Source organism: Vitis vinifera, chromosome 1, assembly GCF_030704535.1.
Source record: "Vitis vinifera cultivar Pinot Noir 40024 chromosome 1, ASM3070453v1".
Classification (NCBI taxonomy): domain Eukaryota; kingdom Viridiplantae; phylum Streptophyta; class Magnoliopsida; order Vitales; family Vitaceae; genus Vitis; species Vitis vinifera.
Window position 1 is genome coordinate 27,050,811 of NC_081805.1, and position 20,422 is coordinate 27,071,232.

Genomic DNA, 20,422 nt, shown 5'->3' on the forward strand with positions numbered 1-20,422 from the left:
ACCTCTCCTTCCACCGCATTCCAAATTCCAAACCTCTTTTCTAAAATGGCATAAAGTCAAAATTGAATAGTGAACTTTTCTTACTTTTAGTGTTCAAATTCATTATTATTTCTCATTATTACTTTTTTTTTTTCAGTTTAATAGATTAATTTATAGAATTTAGTTCTAAGAAATATTTTTTAACTACTCTATTTTAATTTTTAGCATTCTATTGATTATAGTAGGTGAAGATTACCATATATTTGGAATTTGTTGAATAAATCTCATGATCCACAAGTATTTTCTATGTATTAACTTTCTACCATACTCATTATTTTTAGATTTAACATTCATACATGTACAAGTATTTAATACTCTTTATAAATTAATAAATTATCTATTCATCAATGAATCAATAATCTCACTAAGAAAATAATTTTTTTTAGTTTAAGTATTATTTTATAGGGTTTTTAATATGATTAAAAAATAAGACTTCTCATCTTGTCATCAAGTGCTCAAATCCTCACATCACATTTAGGAATTTTCCATCCACACATTTAAAATTTTATTTAGGTCATATTGATTTAAATCCTTGTACATGCTTCTATTTGTTTTCACCCTTATTCCAAATAACCTAAATTTTATCGTACATATTCAACAATCCATATATCTAACCTGACTAAACAACCTAAATCTATCATACATATTCAATAATCCAAATCTCTTGGTAACTTAGCATTGTCATATGCTAACTTAACTTTATTATATATTAACTTAACATTATTTATTTCTACCCTTATTGAATAACTTATATCTTGTCATACATATTTAACCATCCAAATCCCTTAACAACTTACCATTATCGAAATATTAACATGGCATTATTGTATAATAACTTAGCACTATTTATTCTACCCTTATTGAACTACTTAAATCTCATTATACACTTTCAACAATCTAGATCTCTTAATAACTTAGCATTATCAAATATTAACAAGCATTATTTATTATATGTGTTGTTAGTTGAAAGCATTATTTATGTATAATGTGAAAGTTCCGAACCTATTATACATATTTTCAATTGTTTTTCAAATACCTACAAAAAATAACTTTGTATTTATAAAAAAATTTCAAAAAAAATCATTTGTAGTCCAAAATTTACCAAATGTATTTTTAAAATTGAAAATATTATTTTCTATTCATTAGAATAAAAAAAAACTATTTTAATGAACAATTTCTTAGCATCTCCATTATTCTCTTCTTTAATACTAAAACAAGTGTCCTACTTCCTTAATTGTTTCTCTAAGATACTTATGCCTTTTTAAAAAATATAGGCTACTTTTACTTAAAACAAAATCATAAGTGGAAATAGGATTTAGAAAAAAAAAACAATTATTATGTGGAATCAATTTGATTTGATTTTGTTTTTAGGCGTGAACACTTTAAAATAAATACTCCCCTAGTTATACTATGCAGTCTCGACACAATATCTTAATATGGACAAAATTGTTAATTGAAGGTAGGTTTCCTTCTTATCTACAAATAATGAACTACCCACTAACAATGGAATGTATGTTCAAACAATAATGTGACCTTATCTAAAACCTTTGATGGTAAGTAGGAGAAATTGGTAGCAATAAAATGAATTCTAAGGAATAACCCAATAACTTCTCCCAAAATGCATATCGATTGATATTTATAGGAGGACCATGTACACATAATCCAAATAAGATGACCATATCCTATAATGATGGTCATCTCAACAACCGACATGTGAAATGTATCTGTCTCTAGGCTCCACCTCTTCACTAGTGCAGTAGTAAAAGGTTAATCAAGTTGAATATAACCCATTCGATGCAAAACATAAAATTTAAATTGTATAATGTATGATCATTCAAAACTCAATCTCAAGGGAACCTCTATCAATAAGTCAAAATATCATCCTTATCTAGATCAACACAAATAGTGGATGATCGATACCGATGTTGAAGACTAAACATAGTTGTATTCTTAATGTCAAGAAAAACGTGTGGAAAGGTATAAAAATTAAAATTTTCAACAACATTTCCCTTAAAAATCAAATATTCCATTTTTTCTTCAGCTTTACCCTTTGTGGGTGTGGAATTTAGCTGAGATGGTCATGGACCGACCAAAAGAAAAAGAGCAGTTCAATTTTTATTTTATTTTTTAACCATTTTATTATTATAGTACAAAATGGTAGGTCCAAGTCGGCAAAAAAAAGCGCCACGTAAGAAAATCTGGCACCCGTTGATGACGTGTCACCTCCGACATGCTCTAGTGATATATGATTTTTCCTAACTTGAACCCATCATCACCTCTCCTTCTACCGCATTCCAAATTCCAAACCTCTTTTCTAAAATGGTATAAAGTCAAAATTGAATAGTGAACTTTTCTTACTTTTAGTGTTCAAATTCATTATTATTTCTCATTATTACTTTTTTTTTTTTCAGTTTAATAGATTAATTTATAGAATTTAGTACTAAGAAATATTTTTTAACTACTCTATTGTAATTTTTAGCTTTCTATTGATTATAGTAGGTGAAGATTATCATATATTTGGAATTTGTTGAATAAATATCATCATCCACAACTACCTTCTATGTATTAACTTTCTAACATAACCATTATTTTTAGATTTAACATTCATATATGTAAGTATTCTACTATAGAAACATAATACTTTTTATAAATTAATAAATTATTTATTCATCAATGAATCAATAATCTCACTGAGATAATTAATCATTTCTTTTAATTTAAGTATTATTTTATAGGGTTTTTATTATGATTAAGAAATAAAATTTTTCTAAAAATTATATTTTTCATTAAATAAATGAAAAGCAAGTCTCGTGGTAGAGTAGAAACGCACGTGAAAAATACAGATTCACACATATTTAACAATCCAAATCCCTTAACAACTTACCATTATCAAAATGTTAGTATTATTGTATAATAACTTAGCATTATTTATTCTACCCTTATTGAACTACTTAAATCTCATCATACACATTCAATAATCTAGATCTCTTAATAACTTAGCATTATCGAATATTAACAAGCATTATTTATTATATGTGTTGTTAGTTGAAAGTAAGGGGAAGTGCCTCTGCCATGACATTTGCATTGTCTTGTAGCTAGCTTGAAAGCAAATTCAAGCCTTGTGACCCATCACTCATTGTTGGGCGTTCGATTCCTTGATTTGAAATTCTAGAACTTTCTATAAGTTAAATAGGTCATGTTTTGGGGTTTGATTATGTTATCCAAATGTACTTTTTTATCTATAAAATAATCACCATTAACCGGATAATGTCATGTATATATTGTTAGGCCATATTTGTTTGAATTCTTGTACTTTATTCCATTCGTTTCTACCTTTTTTTCAGTGACCTAGATTTCAATGTGCATATTAAACTTTACTATGTTTTATTCACTAACAGTAAGGGTAAGTGCCTCTGCGGTAGCATCTGCATTGTCTTGCAGCTGCAAAGCAAATTCAAGCCTAGCGACCACATCATCCATTGTTGGGCGTTGGATTCCCTGATCAAGAAGACAGTCATAAGCAGTCTCCACGAATTTCTCCAAGCAGTCGTCAGCAATTTGACCCATGAGAAGCGGGTCAATTATCTCATCAAGCCTACCCTTTTCAATACATGCCCGTGCCCAATTGGCTAAACTCATTTGCTCATACTCCAAGCTTCTATCCACTGCAGCCCTCCCACAAATCACTTCCAACAGCACCACTCCGAACGAGTACACGTCAGATTTCTGTGTGAGTTTCATCCACTTATAGTACTCAGGATCCATATATCCAAACGTGCCCTTAACCACTGTGGTGACAGGGTCGTCGGAGGGTCTCATCTTGGACAATCCGAAATCTGAAACCTTAGCCACCCATTTTTTATCCAACAAGATGTTGGTGGACTTGATATCCCTGTGAATGATGGGATGCTGCGCACCTGCATGAAGATAATCCAACCCACGAGCTGCGCCGATACAAATCTCGAGCCTCTGCTTCCATGGGAGAGGATCATTATCAGCGCCGTAGAGGTGATTACGAAGGGTCCCATGGTGCATGTAATCATATACAAGAATCATCTCCCCTTCCTCCTCGCAGTAGCCTATCAGTGGAACCAGATGCCGGTGCCGGAGCTTGGACAACATCTCGATTTCGGTCAAAAATTCGTGTGCCCCTTGCTTTGACTTTGATTTCAAGCGTTTGATTGCAACGATGGTATCTCCACCGTCAATGTAGCCTTTGTACACATTGCCGAAACCGCCGTGTCCGATGACGAGAACGTCATCGAAATCGTTAGTGGCTTCTCGAAGCTCGGAGAGAGCAAAGTGACGGCATAGTTCCTTGGGTAGAGAAAAACCACCCCGCCTCATGCTCATCATCTTGGCTTTACCCGATCCCCAGCACCCTAATCTCTCCCGTTTCCGCAGGATAAAGAAGTATACAAGAGAGAGTAGAGCAAATATGCCGAAGAGTAGCGCCGCGCCTATGATTATGAACGCTGAGAGTCCTTTACTCTTAGAATTCTGTGCTTGCAGCAGTGGCAGCGGTATCGGTACCGGCTCAGGATTGGGCCCTGCGAGGCTGCCATAGGATTGATTCAACTTGAAGATCTCTAAACCATTTAATATGGCATCAGCGAACCGGGACCCAGTATCCATGTTAGGGTGTAAGGCGAGCCATAGGTCCTGCTTGCCTCGGCTCCCATCCGGTATCATATACACAATGTAGTCTTGGTAAATTGGAATTCCAACGCCTGTACTCCAAGCAATCACATCTGCTTCTTCCTGGGCCGCTTGGTTATTGAGAAATATATCAAAAACCCGTTCATTTACACGCGTAATATATTTTCCTATCTCACAGAAATGAAGCCGAACAAGATAATAAAACCCAGAATCGACAGGGAAGATCCACGTTAGGTTGTAATTCAAATTTATATCAGGTATGGGACCCATACTCCTGCAGGAAGAGTAGACTGCGGTTGGGGCAGTGTGTGCAGGCGTCGCCCGAGTATAGCGGATGTCAGTATTATTCCCTTGTAATGTTACCCCACTAGCTGCACCAAAGATATAAGATGAATCCTGTTGCCACGTCCGAAACATTCCCGTGTCTCTTTCTCCTCCGAAGCTAGCGCCACCCACATTTAGACGATAAACAGTTTCTAGAGCGGTGTAGATGTCGATGTAAAACAAAAATTCGTGGCCACCAAGGGAATCGGCTCACTGTCACTGATGTATAGATTATTTGGCATGGAACAGACTTCGATGCCATTAACTAAGGTATAAAAGCTTGGGATGGAGAGAAAGTTATGTTCAGAGTCTGATTTTCCCACACGTGGATGATGAATTCTTTAACAATGGAAGCTACTTGGGGTTCCATAGCAGCAACTGTAAGAGAAGCACTGAAGTTGCTCAAGAGGGTATAAACCCCAGATGTAACATTGAAGAAGAAGTCAGATTCATGGATGCCGGAGTAAGCTGCTGGATAGAAGTAAAGACGGACGAACTTAGACCCAGCTGAAACAGGGAAGGTGTATGTGAATTGGGAGGTAAAGATACGAGCTGTCATGTAGGGCACTTGCTCCACCGAAGGCTGTTTTCGGTCAGCTGTGGATTCTAATGATACATTTTGTGCGTTAGAGGACGAGAATTTTGAGGCTGAATCGCCTCTCCACGTCCTGCCGTCGGAAGATGATGTTGTGTTTGAGGAGGAGCCACAGTCAAGAAGAAAATAATCGTTGGAGAGTAAGGGGAGATGGTATCTGCAGCCATGGAAATGAGGAGGAGTGGAAGAAAGGAGAGACAGAAGGCCAAAGGGCGGATGGAATTGATCGACATATCTGATATTTCCTGAGAAGCAGGTGCATGGGATGAGATGCAGTCATCGCCATTCATCACTGACTTGTATAAAAACAAAAGAAGTTTAGGATGTGGAAACGGCGGGTAGCCAACAGGATACATTTGTCATTATAAAGATATAAATAATTGATACCGAGGTAAAAAAGAATCGAAACCCAATAGAATACATTTGTCATTATTGGATACTATAATACGATCCTATATTGAAAAGTTAAAATTATTAAAGAAGTAATTATCATGTTTTTCTTTTTCATTTTCACCTCCAATTGTCTTTTCTTTTTCTTCTCTCTATTTTTTTGAATGATACATTATTAAATTTGTGACCTATTTCTTTGACCATATTAAATTTGAAAATAATTTAATAGTTATCTACTTCAACACAGCGAATGTGACAAGAATTCAAATCATTTCTACTTCAGATGTGATAAGAATTAAAGTCATTTCTACTTCAAATGTAACAAGAATTCGAGTCAATGGGTCGATGCTCACGAATCTTCATATCGAGTCATTGAGGGTTACCTCTACTTAAATGCATGGAATGTCACAAGCAATTGAGTCACTGCATGAATAATTAATAGGAAAATTCTGCTTAAGTACATGGAACGTTACAAGCAATTGAGTCACAACATAAATAATTAATAAGAAAATTCTACAGTATCAATAGAGGTATGGTATTAAAGATTTTGTAAGCCTTAGAAAAATTCTACGCTACCGATTTTGGTAGACCCTAATTAATAATATGTGGACTTGAATGTTGAATACGTGTGATGAAATTTAGGCTATTGAAAGATAGTAAAAACAAAACATAAAAATAAAAAATACAAAGATATAAATAAATCAAAATGAGTTACAAATGTATTAGATCAAATACACATGACACCATAAGAAAAATGGTTCAGTATTGAGGTGAGTTGTTCGATATTAAAGTCTGACTTACATTATTAAAGAAGTAATTATCATATATTTTTTATTAGAATGTTTTTAATTTCAAAAATTATTTTTGGCAAATTTTTAGAATTATGCTTATCTCTAAATTGGTGTTTGATTTTAAAAAATAATTTTTGGAATATTTTTTTAGTAAGTTTTAAAATTGTATTTATTTGTAAATTGATATTTTATTTTTAAAATGATTTTTGAAATATTTTTGAATTAGGAAATTCTTCATAATTTTTTTAAAAAAATTATGAATATAAAGAAATAGTTTATTTAAAAGTAATGAAAAAAAATTTTATGAACCCTAAAAGAACACAACCATTCATCAAAAATTGCTCCAACTCTTAGATTTTCAAAATCTTTGTTTGAGAGTAGCTTTTAGCTTCCACAAAGGTCAAACTTTTTATTATGAAGGTTCAATAAGGGTTTTGAGGAATCCATTAAAGAGCGTAGAGGAATGTTGCATTGGAAATGTGTAAAAGAAGTGTAGTTACTGACATTATATGTGTATTTAATCAAATAAAATTATTGCATTACATGTGCATTTAATCAAGTAAAATTATGTACTATTTTATCATATTTAGTAGATTATTTAGCATATATCACTTGTGATTTTTTACACTTAGTAGGTTGTTAAGTGGATTTTTCATGTTATATCTATGTATTTATTTATTTTATTTATATTTGCATAAGACTAATTTCTCTCAAAAAATAATTAATCTAAATGAGAAAAACCAAAATTGGTAATAAAGTATTAACTTGAGGATTAATTTAAAGACTACTTATTCACCTCCTTTGAGTAGTTTCGTTACATCAAGACTAAGCATTAAATTTGTTTCATGATGTTATTTATATAATTAATTTATAAGTCTTTACTTACATGTTGTGTATTAAAATATATCAATTTTGGGTTTAATAATATAATGTATATCATCAACCTAGAAATTTAATTGATATAGAAAATTAATATTTCCATGTCATCAACTTTTTTTAACAAAATTGAATACAAATGATTTACTAAAAATAATAATAAATAATAAATAATAATAAGTTAAACTTATAGCTTTCTTTTTTCTTTTTTCTTTTCTTTTTGTTATAAATGAATATAAAACACATTTTTTTACTTTGATTTTTGTTTTTGTGAGTATGAAAAAAAAAAGGCTAATTAATTAAAGGAAAACATCCAAGGAGATGAGGGACAGGGGTGGTATGTTTGAATTGGGTGATTTTCTTTTCAAAAACTATTCAATCTAAGTCATAAATAAGTTGGCAATTGAAGTAAATAATAAATAGTAAAGGGAACAGAGATGCAAATGTTTTTTTTATATTGATTCGATAAGTCCACGAAACTTCAAACCAAACTTTCGATCTTGTATACTTGGATTCATGACTCCAATTAATACTACATTCTCTTAAACTTTAATGTCAACTCGAAGACTCAACCACTCAACCTTTATCTAATCAAGGAGACTTTACAACTTTCAATTTTAGTACAAATATGGCTCAATACAAGAACAATTTGGATTAAATCAAGACGGTGCCCTAATTGGATTTACAAGTAAAGCATAAATGTACTTGAATGGAAAAATTTTATAAGACAAAATGGTAGGTAATATAAGTGTTCTCATCTCAATAAATACATAAGGGCTCTCTAGTTAATAGAAAACAATATTAGACACCTAAAATAGCGAAAGTAGTTATCAACCGATCAAACTCTGCTTCAATCGATCATTTAATACACAATACGTGATCATCTGTCCTTTTTATTATTCTACCCTCAAGTGATGCTCAATTGAGAAAGCCAAATCCCTACCAACAACACCAAGGTTTTGAAATATAAATAATTTTGAACTAGATTGCTCGTTCCTTGATCAAGAAGTATAATATCTTAGGTGTTTTTAATCAAAATATTTTTCTAAAAGTATTTTTTTTTTAAATTACTTTCTTCACAAAACACTATAAATGATATTTAAAATTTTTAAAAATATTTTCTAAATTTTGTCAAATACTTAATTTTTTTTCTTAAAAACATTTTTTAGATTAAAAACGGTGTTGAAAAGCAATATGTAATGTAATCTTGGTATCTTGATTTTTTTTATTATATATTATTATTGTTATAATTAGATTTTTTTCTGTTTGGGTGAAAGGAACAAATTGAATGTCGAGAAAGAGAGGAATACTGGTTAGTGAAAGAAAATGTCAGGGATATGAAAGGTGGGAATAAAGAACACAACTTTATAGAAATTGCCTTGTGCCAAGGGAAAATGCCTTGAGTCTCAAGAAAAGCCTCTTCACCGAAAGGTCCTTAAAAGTAACCACAACCAACGCAATATTAAATAATATTATATATATATATATTTTTTTAAAAACATCACTTTATAAAAAATTTATAAAAATATAAGTTCTTATAAAAATATAAGCTCTCGTTTGGACATGTTCACGAAGACTTATTTTTAAAACTATTTTTAAATTAAAAATAAAAAATAATTTTAAAAAATATGATAAAACAAACTGATATTTTTCTTTTGTTTTTTAATTTTTAATTTTTAAAAGTTATTTTATATTTCACTTTATTTAAAAAATAATAATTTGTAAAAAACAATTGTGAGACAGTGTTATAAATTTTTAAAAATAATTTTTTGCTTTTAAAAACATACTAGCACTTTTAAAAATAATTTTATACTTAAAATTCTTTATTTTTTTGAATATAAATAATTTATATATATATATATATATATAATCAAGAAAATTTGTATTTTATACAGAGTAAAATTTGGAAAATTGTTTCATTTTTTTAAATAACTAATTACTCCTATTAGTTTGAGACTCATGATTTTTAAATAACTAATTAATTTTTTAAATTACTAATTCTTAGGTCTTCTTTCTATTAATTTCCAATAATTAAAAAAAAATAAAAAAATTAATAAGAACTTCTAAAGGTAATTTTACAAAAATGTTATATTTTATATGGACTTTAAATATATATATACATTTAATGGAAAAATATTTGACAGAATTAAATAATGAGAATTGTAATAAATCTTGCTTTTTCTCGTCTAAGAGGCTAAGACAGGGATTGGTCATAAGCCGAGGAGCGTGGACTGCAGCTGCAAGCCTGCAAGCCTGCAAGGCATATGTCTATCACTGTATCATCAAACAGTCTACGTACTAAGATTTTCTTTACCATTTTACTGTTGCAACCTCACAAAATCTCCTCAAAATCTTCGTGACAAAACCCAATAAATTTCGAAAAGGAAAAAAATAAAACCCACAGAGATCTTGAACTGTACTTGACCCCACATCAAGGCTTTAATCACTCGAACCAAGAGGAATAAGAAAATAATTAAATATGGATAACTTTTTTATTTTTAAAAGTAAAAATTTATATAAAAAAATGAAACCCTCTTTATTAATTATTTTAAAAAATAAATTTTAAAATCTATTTTTTATTATTTTTATAATAAATGTTTTTTTGGATCTGAAATATTTTTAATTTACTTTTTACGTTTTTAAAATATATTTTTAAAATAACTTTTACTTTATTTTTAAGCATTATTTATATTTATACAATTATTTTTTAAATAATTCTAAAAAAAATAACAAAAATATTATTTAAAAACACCTTAATTTCTATATTTTTTTTAAATAATTTTTTTTGTTAAATATGTTTTTTATTATTTTTTTTAAAGAATAAAAAATTATTTTCAAAAACACTTATCAAACATATCTTAAATTTATCTTCTATTTTTAAAATTTATTTTTAAAAATTTTAAAATTTAAGATAATAAAAAAAATTTAGTATCTTAATTTTTAATTAGTTTTTACAAATATTTTTAATATAAGTCTTTAAGGGTTTATATTTATATAAAAAATATTTTTATTTTAAACATAAAAAAATATATATAAAAATTAAGGAATCATTTTTAGGTTCATGGGCCTCATGAATGATGACTCTGGCACACTTTACCTCAAAATAGAAGCCCATTTTTCTTCTTTCTTGAGTGGCATCATGAGAGTGTGGCTGGCTTTTTTGTCATATTCACATAGTTTTTTTTTTCCCCTTACTTTTTTTCCTTTTTCTTCTGTTTCAGAGGGCTGCAAGTAATGCTGTAAAGCTACTTTCCATGGAACGGTGGTGGCCACCTGACACAGCTAATATTGGTGAATGAATGCAGAGAAGATTCAAACAAAAAAACAGAAGAACTAAGCCAATGGGAATTTGAGTGTTGGGGAGGAGAGTAAAGTGAATGAATGTGGGGGTTGCATCTTGCATTTTGCTCCTCTCTCTCTCTCTCTCTCTCTCTCTCTTTACGACTTTGAGAAAGAGTTGACAATGCCCATTAGCTGCTGAGTCAGGGCAAGCCGTCTCGAGTCTTCTCGCACTCTAGCAAAGGACAATGCCCATTAGGGGGTTGCATATAGAATTTTTGCATTCAATTCTATATCTACTGTTTTTTCTTAGTTTGGCCTCTTTGATCATGGGCTGCCATTTATTTCAGTGATTTTATCTTGATTTACAAGTTGGCACCTTTGCAGGCATAACTTGGTATATGTTATTGGAATATCTATAGTAGGGTTATTCATATCTAAATTTTGATTTAGATAGATCAAATACATGAAGAGATTTAGATCATTAAACTCGTATATAAACATATAGTATCGGGTTATATAGATCAATGTATAAGACAACGAGATTTTGTTGAAATTTGAAAATTTTTGGTGTTATTTTTCAATTTCTTATCAAAATCATGCAATTTCATACCATGACCGCACCCTTTATTATTATTTTATTATCTCACATTGTAGTAATTTTGTAAACAATATTTGATTATAAAAACAAAATTAATTAATATTTTCGACATAAACTAGAAAAGTGATTATGCCAATGTTTTTGATGTTGTAATGAAAAATATTTTTGAAAGTAGTACTTAATAAATACTATTTCAAGAATTATTTCAATGGCTCTTAATTTTTTTTAAGACTATATATATATATATATATATATATATATTTTTTTTTTTTTTAAGTAGACAAAAAAAAATTCTATGTCTAATAACTTCAAATTTTTTTAATCAAATTAGTATTATGGTATATTATTGAAGTCTTAATTTTGTAGGGTATTATCATTAACTAAACCCAAATGCAACATAAAAATGGGGTTATTATGACTACACACACCTTAATGGTTTAGTCAAATTTATAGCTTGGCGTATAAAACTCAAATATGAAGGTAAATTGCTTGAAATGACTTCCTATTTTTTGTTATTGTGAAGTTGAAGGTGAAACTAGAACTAAAGTCAAAAGTTTTAAAAGCAGTATTAATATTTTAAATTTTTTATTAAATATGAATAATATAAATTAAAATAAAGCTTATATAAAAATTAATATTTCCCTAATTTCTACATTAAATTTTGTATTTAAATATATAAGTTTTTTAAATGAAATTAATCAAGAAGGTATAAAAGATCTTATTAAACTTAAAAAAGAGCTCTTAACTTATTATAAATCGATCCAAACATAGCCCTTTTTTTGTGTTACAATCATTTAAATTTCAATTTATTTGAACAACTAAAATGTAAGTCTTATAAGAAAAATATACTTATATGGTTAAAAAATGCTTTCAAAATAATGGAAGAGCCCTATCAAATGTTTGCTAGTGTTACACATCATTAATTAAGAGTTTGTTGGGGAGTAATTTTAAAAAAATCAAAAAGTTTTTTCTAATGCCTTAAAATACTTTCATGCAAAAATTAAGTATTTAATGTATTCTTAAATTTCAATTTTTAAAATCCTAAAAATTGTCAATGTTTTATTTTTTGACTTAATAAAAAAATATAAAATATTTTATTTTTTCTATTCAACTAAATATTACTTGTTGTTATCTAATACCATAATTAAAGTAAACTTGTTATCAATAGATTAAGTTTAAATTTATTAGTGAAATTTAAATGATTGTAACTATTTTTTTACAATCACTAATAAACATTTTTAAAGAAATCTATTTATTTAAATTTTAAATTTAAATTTAAGGAGTGTTTCGGTAAAACTTGATACTTATTATTAAATTATTTAAATTAATTTTAAATTAAATTATATTTAAGTTGTTAATTTAAAACTTATTCTAAATTATCAAATTAACATATTGTCTTCCTAAGTTATAACTAGATAAAAGAGATTAATAACAATAAAGATGCAAAATAGTAAAAGAGATATGGAAGTAATTAGAGTAAACGAAGGTAAAATGTTAAAATGAAGATATGAACTTAAAAATAAGTTAATTATTTTTACTTATTACTTAAAGTTATTTTTAATTTTAAGTGATATTATTAAGTTATTTTATCAAATATACTTAATTTACTTGATAACTTAAATTAAATTATTAAATTGATTTATTAAACCCTGACCTATCAATAAACCTTTTTTTTTTTTAAAGTCATTTATTAGAGATTTCTTTAAAAAAAAAAATCTTCAAATATAATACATTACAAAAAATACCATCACTTTTTATTTTCTGTGTATATTCAAAGAATAAGCTACTGAACTGAAAATCGTTTTAAATGGAAACACTTCCCAATCAACCTCTAAAACAAATTTAATTAAAACTTAACTTAAGTTAATAGATGTGTTTAGAGATAAGGCGGACCACCTTTAAGAAAAAGAGGAAAATAATCATCCACTGGACCAACCCGTCATTATTATCAAGTATCACTTTTTTAAATGAGGATTAAAAAAATAGGATCCCTAAAGGAAGAAGTCAGTAATATTATTAGACTATATTATCAATGACTTAAATTTTAATAATTGATATTAAGATTATATTTGATTTTGAAAAAGTAATAATTAAAGAAAAAATATTAAATAAAATAATTTTTTACATTTTAAATTTATTAAAAATATGATAGAATATTAAATATAATAAAAATTTGTTAAAAAATTTATATTTTAAATTATTTATACTTTTTTTATATCTAAAAAATTTGCCAATGATTCAAATTATATTAAAATTTCATAATTGATATTAAGATTGTAATTAATTTTCAAAAATATTAAGAAAAATATAAATTAAAATGTTTTTATAATTGATTTATTAAAAATAATTATAATTAAAATTAGTTAAAATTTTATATATTTCTAAATTATTAAAAATATCAAGCAAGATGGGTAGGAAGAAATACTTTTAATTTCTTTAACTTAAAATTTATTTTTTATTTTTAAAATTTTTTTCTTTTATTTTTTCAAAATCTGTCATTTCATTAACAAATGAACATTTTTTTCAAAATTTTTTGCATATGAAGTGTGTCCTCCACGTCATGTCCAAAATAAAATATTAACAAAGAAAAAACAAGACGACTCCTTTATATACAGTACCCTCTATCCCAGCAACATTGGCTCCCTCTCTCTCTTTTCCTTCTCTCTTTTTTCTCTCTTTCTCTAGGCTGTTGGTTGGTTCTGAAATCATGAGCTCTCTTCGGTGGAAAGCCATGGCAATAGCTGTAACTTTGCTTCTGCTCTGCTTTTCCAGAGAAGTTGAATCATCTCTCTCTTTGTCAGACAAAATTCTAGAGCTACCAGGTCAACCCCAAGTGGGGTTCCAGCAATATTCAGGCTATGTGGCTGTTGATGAGAAGCAGCAGAGAGCTTTGTTTTACTACTTCGCTGAAGCTGAAACAGATCCAGCTATCAAGCCTCTTGTTCTCTGGTTGAATGGAGGTCTGCTTCTCTCCACTCATTATTTGTTTGGTTTCTGTGGAAATGCAGGAATGTGGGGAGGACATGGGTTTGTGTCATCTTTTTCATTTTTTGGGATCAAAGGACACAACATCCTTTACTCATTTGAGCCTGGTCAAATCATTTTTGGTTTGATTGAGTTCAGTTTTTGGTGATGAAATGATTTTCTCAGTGACCAAACACAAGCTCATTGCAAGGCATTTTTGGAGAGATATGTTTGGGTGATGGATTTTTGTGGTGTGATTTGCAGGCCCTGGTTGTTCTTCTCTTGGGGTTGGGGCATTTTCTGAAAATGGGCCATTTAGGCCTAGTGGGGAGTTGCTGGTGAGAAATGAATACAGTTGGAACAGAGGTAAAGGACTCACCCATTGAGCCTTTTTTCTTCATTCCATTTCGGGATGGTTTCATAAAACTGATTTCTTTATTTTTCTTTATTTGTACATATTCACTGGTTTTCAGAGGCAAATATGTTGTATTTGGAGACACCAATAGGAGTTGGGTTCTCTTATTCAACTGATTCTTCCTCCTATGCGGCTGTAAATGACAAGATCACGGGTATGTTTCTTTAATTTCCCTCTTCACTTTCCCTTTTTTTTTTTCAAAATACTTCTTCTTACAACTAATTGATGCAAAACCCAGTTTTCTTTTGAGGATTTCTTCATAGAAAAAACAAAAGAGCTCCTACTGTGAAATTAATGTCTGAATATGCAGAAGAAACAGTGGTACTATGCAGAAGATTCAAGTCAACTTCCTTCTTCCTTCCTCCCCTCCTCTGTTTCTGTCCCTTTTCTGTTTCTTTTTATATAAAAAATTTCTTTTTTGGCCCTTTTGACAGATCGCTTCTTAACCATCTTTCCTTTATTTCAACTGACGCTCAATGCATACAGTTTTTGTTTTGTTTACTTTTCTCTCCTTTGGGTTGATAAAAGTTCACCTTTACAGACTGCTTTTGATTTCTGAAACTCTGCCTTTGTCTTTGTTATCTATATAGCCAGGGACAATCTGGTGTTCTTACAAAAATGGTTGCTCAAATTCCCACAATACAAGAACAGAGATTTATTCATCACAGGAGAAAGCTACGCTGGTAAATATTTCTCTCTGCTCAATCCCATTACAAGATCAAAACTGATTAAACAGAGATGGGAATGGATACTTAATCTGCTCTAAGCTTTATACATATGATGATCAGGCCACTATGTTCCTCAACTTGCTGAGCTAATGCTCCAATTCAACAAGAAGGAGAAGTTGTTCAATCTAAAAGGAATTGCTGTGAGTAGTTCAAGAACAGAATTTCATTTTTTCATGCCAAAACCTGAGTCAAGTTTCATTAGTTTGATCTCATTCCATCATCAGTTCCACATTTTATGAATTAGCCCGGGTGTTTTCTATCTTAATTGCAGCTGGGCAATCCAGTTTTGGAGTTTGCCACTGATCTCAACTCAAGGGCTGAGTTTTTCTGGTCTCATGGATTGATATCGGATTCCACATACAAAATGTTCACTTCCTTTTGTAATTATTCTCGGTATGTGAGTGAGTATTACAGAGGATCAGTTTCCTCAATCTGTTCAAGGGTGATGAGCCAAGTGGGGAGAGAAACCAGTAGATTTGTGGACAAGTATGATGTTACCCTTGATGTCTGTATATCATCTGTGCTCTCACAATCAAAAGTCCTTAGTCCCCAAGTGAGTTCAATCCATTTCTATTTCCTTTTCTTCTGTTTGTGATTAGTTTGTTAATCTTGAAAGTTCATCCTCTCATAAATTTCATTTTTCCAGCAAGTAACCGAGACAATAGATGTCTGCGTGGAGGATGAAACCGAGAGTTATTTGAATAGGCGAGACGTGCAGAAGGCTCTCCATGCCCGGCTAGTAGGAGTCAACAAATGGTCTGTTTGTAGCAAGTAATTCTCTTCCCACTAATCATGATTGATATATTTGAAATTTCGAATAAATCAAGCTACTATTCTGGTGATTCAGTTTTTTTAAACCATACTCTTAGTATTCATTCAAGAAGAAAATAAAGTCAAAAAGAAAATTTTCATAGGCAAGAGAAGAACACAAAGTTGATGAGTATTTTGTATATTCTAATCACAGTATCTTGGACTATGAATTGCTTGACCTGGAGATACCCACAATTTCCATCGTGGGCAAGCTCATCAAGGCAGGGATTCCGGTTTTGGTTTATAGGTAATTTGCCTCTGGCCTTGAAAAAGATCTCCACATTTGTTCTAGTCTTCAAGGCATGAAATTCTGATATTGTTGCTTCATATCATATTCAACCAACTGCAGTGGCGATCAAGATTCTGTTATCCCATTAACGGGGAGCCGGACACTGGTCCATGGACTTGCTGAAGAATTAGGACTGAACACAACTGTGCCCTACAGAGTATGGTTTGAGGGGAAGCAGGTGAGTTCTATAATCTACAATATGGTCGAAAATTTGATATCTTGTAGGTATTGTCATTCTGGGGTTCAGCTAAAGATGTTTTTGGTGGTTTTCAGGTTGGTGGGTGGACACAAGTGTATGGTAACATTCTCTCCTTTGCCACCATTAGAGGAGCATCCCATGAAGCTCCATTCTCTCAGCCAGAGAGATCACTTGTTTTGTTCCGGGCATTTCTGGGTGGTAGGCCTCTACCACAAGCTTTCTGATCTGCTGATCAGTTTTCCAGCAGTAACTCCTGATTGAGATTGTAAGTAGGGTTTGATAAGGCAGGGTTGTTAATCATCAAAAAGAAAAAAAAAAAAAAAAAAAAGGAGAGGAAAATCCTATTCTTTGTTTTTTTTGCTTATCTGGTTTGTCCAAGATGTGGAAGTTGAATGAATTCTGTAAAGGTCTTAGGAAATGGAAAAAGGTGTTCTTTCTTGTTGTCATTTTCCTGTCTCTCAATTCAGCTATGATATGCCATGCAACAAGCTAGTTAAAGTGTATATCGTGAAGAAGCTTGTTTTGTCCTCTTCCATAGCCTTCAGGTTCCATTAGACAAATTAAATAATAAGACAAAGCCTTGGAAACAAAATCCAGATTCCACATGTGCAAATCATAAAAAAGACTATACAATAAATCAAACCTTGTTTGGAAGTGATTTGAGTTGAAGGTTTTTTGGATTTTACTAAAAATGCTTTTTAGAAAAATCACTTAATATTTGAATATTAAAAAAAGTATTTTTTGTCATCTGATATATATCAAAAAAAGTGATTTAAAAAAAATAAGAGTTTGCTCGATGATATTAGGGGAAGTGTTTTTAATTTTTTTATGTTTGAAAAATAAAAATTTTCAAGTATTAAAAATATTAAAAATGTTTCTTAAAATCATTTTCAAATGCACTCTAACTTATTAATTCAAGCGATTCTTTGAAATTTTAAAGTTAAACGAATATTTAATTGTTATAGGAAAAATTTTCTAAACATTACAAAAGCGCTTCTAGTCCTTTCGAAATCAATTGAAAGGATTGTATTAACTATGTTTACATGGATGTACTTCGTCCTATGAGATTTAAATCTTGGATAACAAAAAAAAAAAAAAAAAATCTAGATTTTGATAAATTGTTAACGTTGAATGTCAATTATTTTTAGAGTTAAAATGTCTTCACGGTTAGATTAAAAAAAGATTATATGGATATAACGGTATTATAAACTTTTTTTTTTTTTCATCCGATGTGATATTATAAAATTAAAATTATGTATATACACTTTTACCAGTAGTGGCTTGTGGGTAGTCTTCAGTGTTCCTTTACTAAAAATTTATAATAAATTTTCCTCCATAGTTTACTAAAACAAGAACAAAAACACCCAGATTATGATAAATTTAGAAGTGCAGTCATCTTCCATGGAGCTCTAGGTGACTTGATAAACACTAAGTAGACTGTGAGTAAATGCTTGGTATTCACATAAATCTAAAGAAGCATCTGATTTGGAGTTAACAAAGTCATGGGAGACCAAATTTTAGCTCAGTATACATAGCTCCAAGTCCAAACCCAAGACATACCAAGGTTTAAACCTAACCTAATAATTCAAGGCCCAAGCCCAAGCTGAGGACATACCCTGGTCCAAGTCTAGGCCCAATCTATACCAAGGTTCGAACACTGGCCCAAGACTGAAGTCTAAACTTAGGGCCAATCATGTCAAGGCCTAAGTCCAGACCCAAGTACTGCCTAAGTCAAGTTCTTAGTAAAAGAAGAATTAGAGGATTACAATAGAGACTGTACTTTTAATTTTACAAATCAATAAAAATCAATTTGTTTCAAATAATTTATTTGTTAAAAGAAATTCATATATAGAAATTTTTTCCATGCCTGATAGAATAACATTTACCTTTCATCTCTTCTTTGTAAAAGATCTATAATAATGGAAATCTAGAAAAAAAAAAATAATAACAATCAAGAAAACAAATCTAAGTTTGACCTTGCCAAAGTTACAGTCAGTCTCAATAGGCAACACTAAAACCTTCTTCTACTAAAATATACAATAAGTTTAAGAGTGGGTGTCCATCCTTATCTCAAAATCAAACCCCAAACTAATACAACTAAAAGTCTGTTTGATAATAATTTTAGGAAACGTTTTTAATATTTCTAATACTTGAAAATTTTTATCACTTAAATATTAAAAATGCTAGAAACGCTTTCTAAAATCACTCCAAAACGCATAACAATAGTTGAGGCTATCAATTCCTCCAATACCATCACCGTAATGATGACAAATCGGTCTAGTTCAAAGCCTCATAATAATCCTCCTCTGTTTATTATTGGATTTGTGCATGGGCATTGAGTAAACGAGATCTTACTTGATAGGGGATCGAATGTTAACATATTGGTCAGTCACAGAATGAACGAGCTTAGGATCTCTATGGATAAGTTCTCAGAAAGCTCCTTAATGATGATGCAAGGCTTCGACTAAAGAGGCCAAAAGGCTATTGCAATGATTAGACTCAACTTCATAATTGAGCCCTTTGAGTGCTCTGTTCCATGTCATAAAAGGCTTCAACTAAGGAGGCCAAAAGGCTATTGGAATGATGAGATTCAATTTCATGATTGAATCCTTCAAGTGCTTTGTTCCATGTCATCAAAGCGTCAAAGCTAGAGCATCGTGTAACACGCTACTAGGAGGAAAAACCATGGCTTCATTATTATGGGATTGTTCCTTCCACTCTCCATCAATGCTTCAAATATCATCAAGATAAGAGTATAAAAGAAGATTGTATAGTTAGGTTATATTTAGTTCTAAAAAATTACTAAGAAAAGAAAAAGACATATTAAGAAAAACAATTTTCTCATATTTAGTTTCATTTTAGGAAAAAAAAATCAAATACAATTAAAATCAATTAAAAATTATGCATTTTCAAATTATTTAATATTTATATTAAAAAATTAAAATAAATTAAATGAGTATGAAATGACGTACGAAAATAATTTATCAACTTCAATTATATTTTTTATTTTTCTTCACATTTTCTTTCCTTCTACTTTTTCTATCTACTTTTTTATTTTTACATTTTTTCTCAAATTTTCTTGGAACCAAACATAACCTAATACCGAAACTTGATTTTCGCTACAAAATTTAACTCAAAGTTAGATGCCAGAGAGGAAATTCATTGGAAAATAACTCCTAAAATGAATAAAACCAGCATATGCAAGGCAAAAACATTACACAGGGGCTAGACAAATGATGCCTGCACAGCAATTGAAAGAGGCGCATGTGGAAAAAAAAGTAGACTTTGTACCCACGCAAACTAATGGAACTTAAACGAATTCTGTAAAGATCTTACCAAATGAACCATGGTAGACCATGGAACTAGCTTGTTTTAAGTGTACACTCATCAATGGCCATAACCTTCCTGCTACTTCTCCCTCCTTTTCAGGTTTTCCTCATCTTATTTCTCTTCTGAATCTGCT

At 30.2% G+C, this 20,422-nt stretch overlaps 1 protein-coding gene and 1 pseudogene across 1 annotated transcript; one reads left to right on the forward strand and one right to left on the reverse strand.

Annotated features, from left to right (window-relative positions):
• Nucleotides 1–3,314: 3,314 nt before the first annotated feature.
• Nucleotides 3,315–5,878, reverse strand: LOC100266047 (receptor-like protein kinase FERONIA; annotated as a pseudogene).
• Nucleotides 5,879–14,187: 8,309 nt separating this feature from the next.
• On the forward strand, nt 14,188–17,405 carry LOC100255776 (serine carboxypeptidase-like 45). The gene is made up of 10 exons (XM_002268136.3): nt 14,188–14,514; nt 14,783–14,884; nt 14,992–15,087; nt 15,524–15,616; nt 15,722–15,801; nt 15,933–16,214; nt 16,308–16,432; nt 16,626–16,718; nt 16,821–16,938; nt 17,034–17,405. Exons 1-10 carry the CDS (start codon nt 14,262–14,264, stop codon nt 17,181–17,183), a joined length of 1,392 nt encoding a protein of 463 aa, XP_002268172.1. The 5' UTR covers nt 14,188–14,261; the 3' UTR covers nt 17,184–17,405.
• The last annotated feature ends 3,017 nt before the right edge of the window (nt 17,406–20,422 follow it).

What these genes read in the sequence shown, in the direction of transcription:
- LOC100255776 (XM_002268136.3), top strand. Translation starts at nt 14,262, where the DNA reads ATGAGCTCTCTTCGGTGGAAAGCCATGGCAATAGCTGTAACTTTGCTT. An exon ending in TCAATCTAAAAGGAATTGCT is followed by an intron (nt 15,802 to 15,932) that starts GTGAGTAGTTCA and finishes TCTTAATTGCAG; the next exon opens with CTGGGCAATCCAGTTTTGGA. An exon ending in ATTCCGGTTTTGGTTTATAG is followed by an intron (nt 16,719 to 16,820) that starts GTAATTTGCCTC and finishes AACCAACTGCAG; the next exon opens with TGGCGATCAAGATTCTGTTA.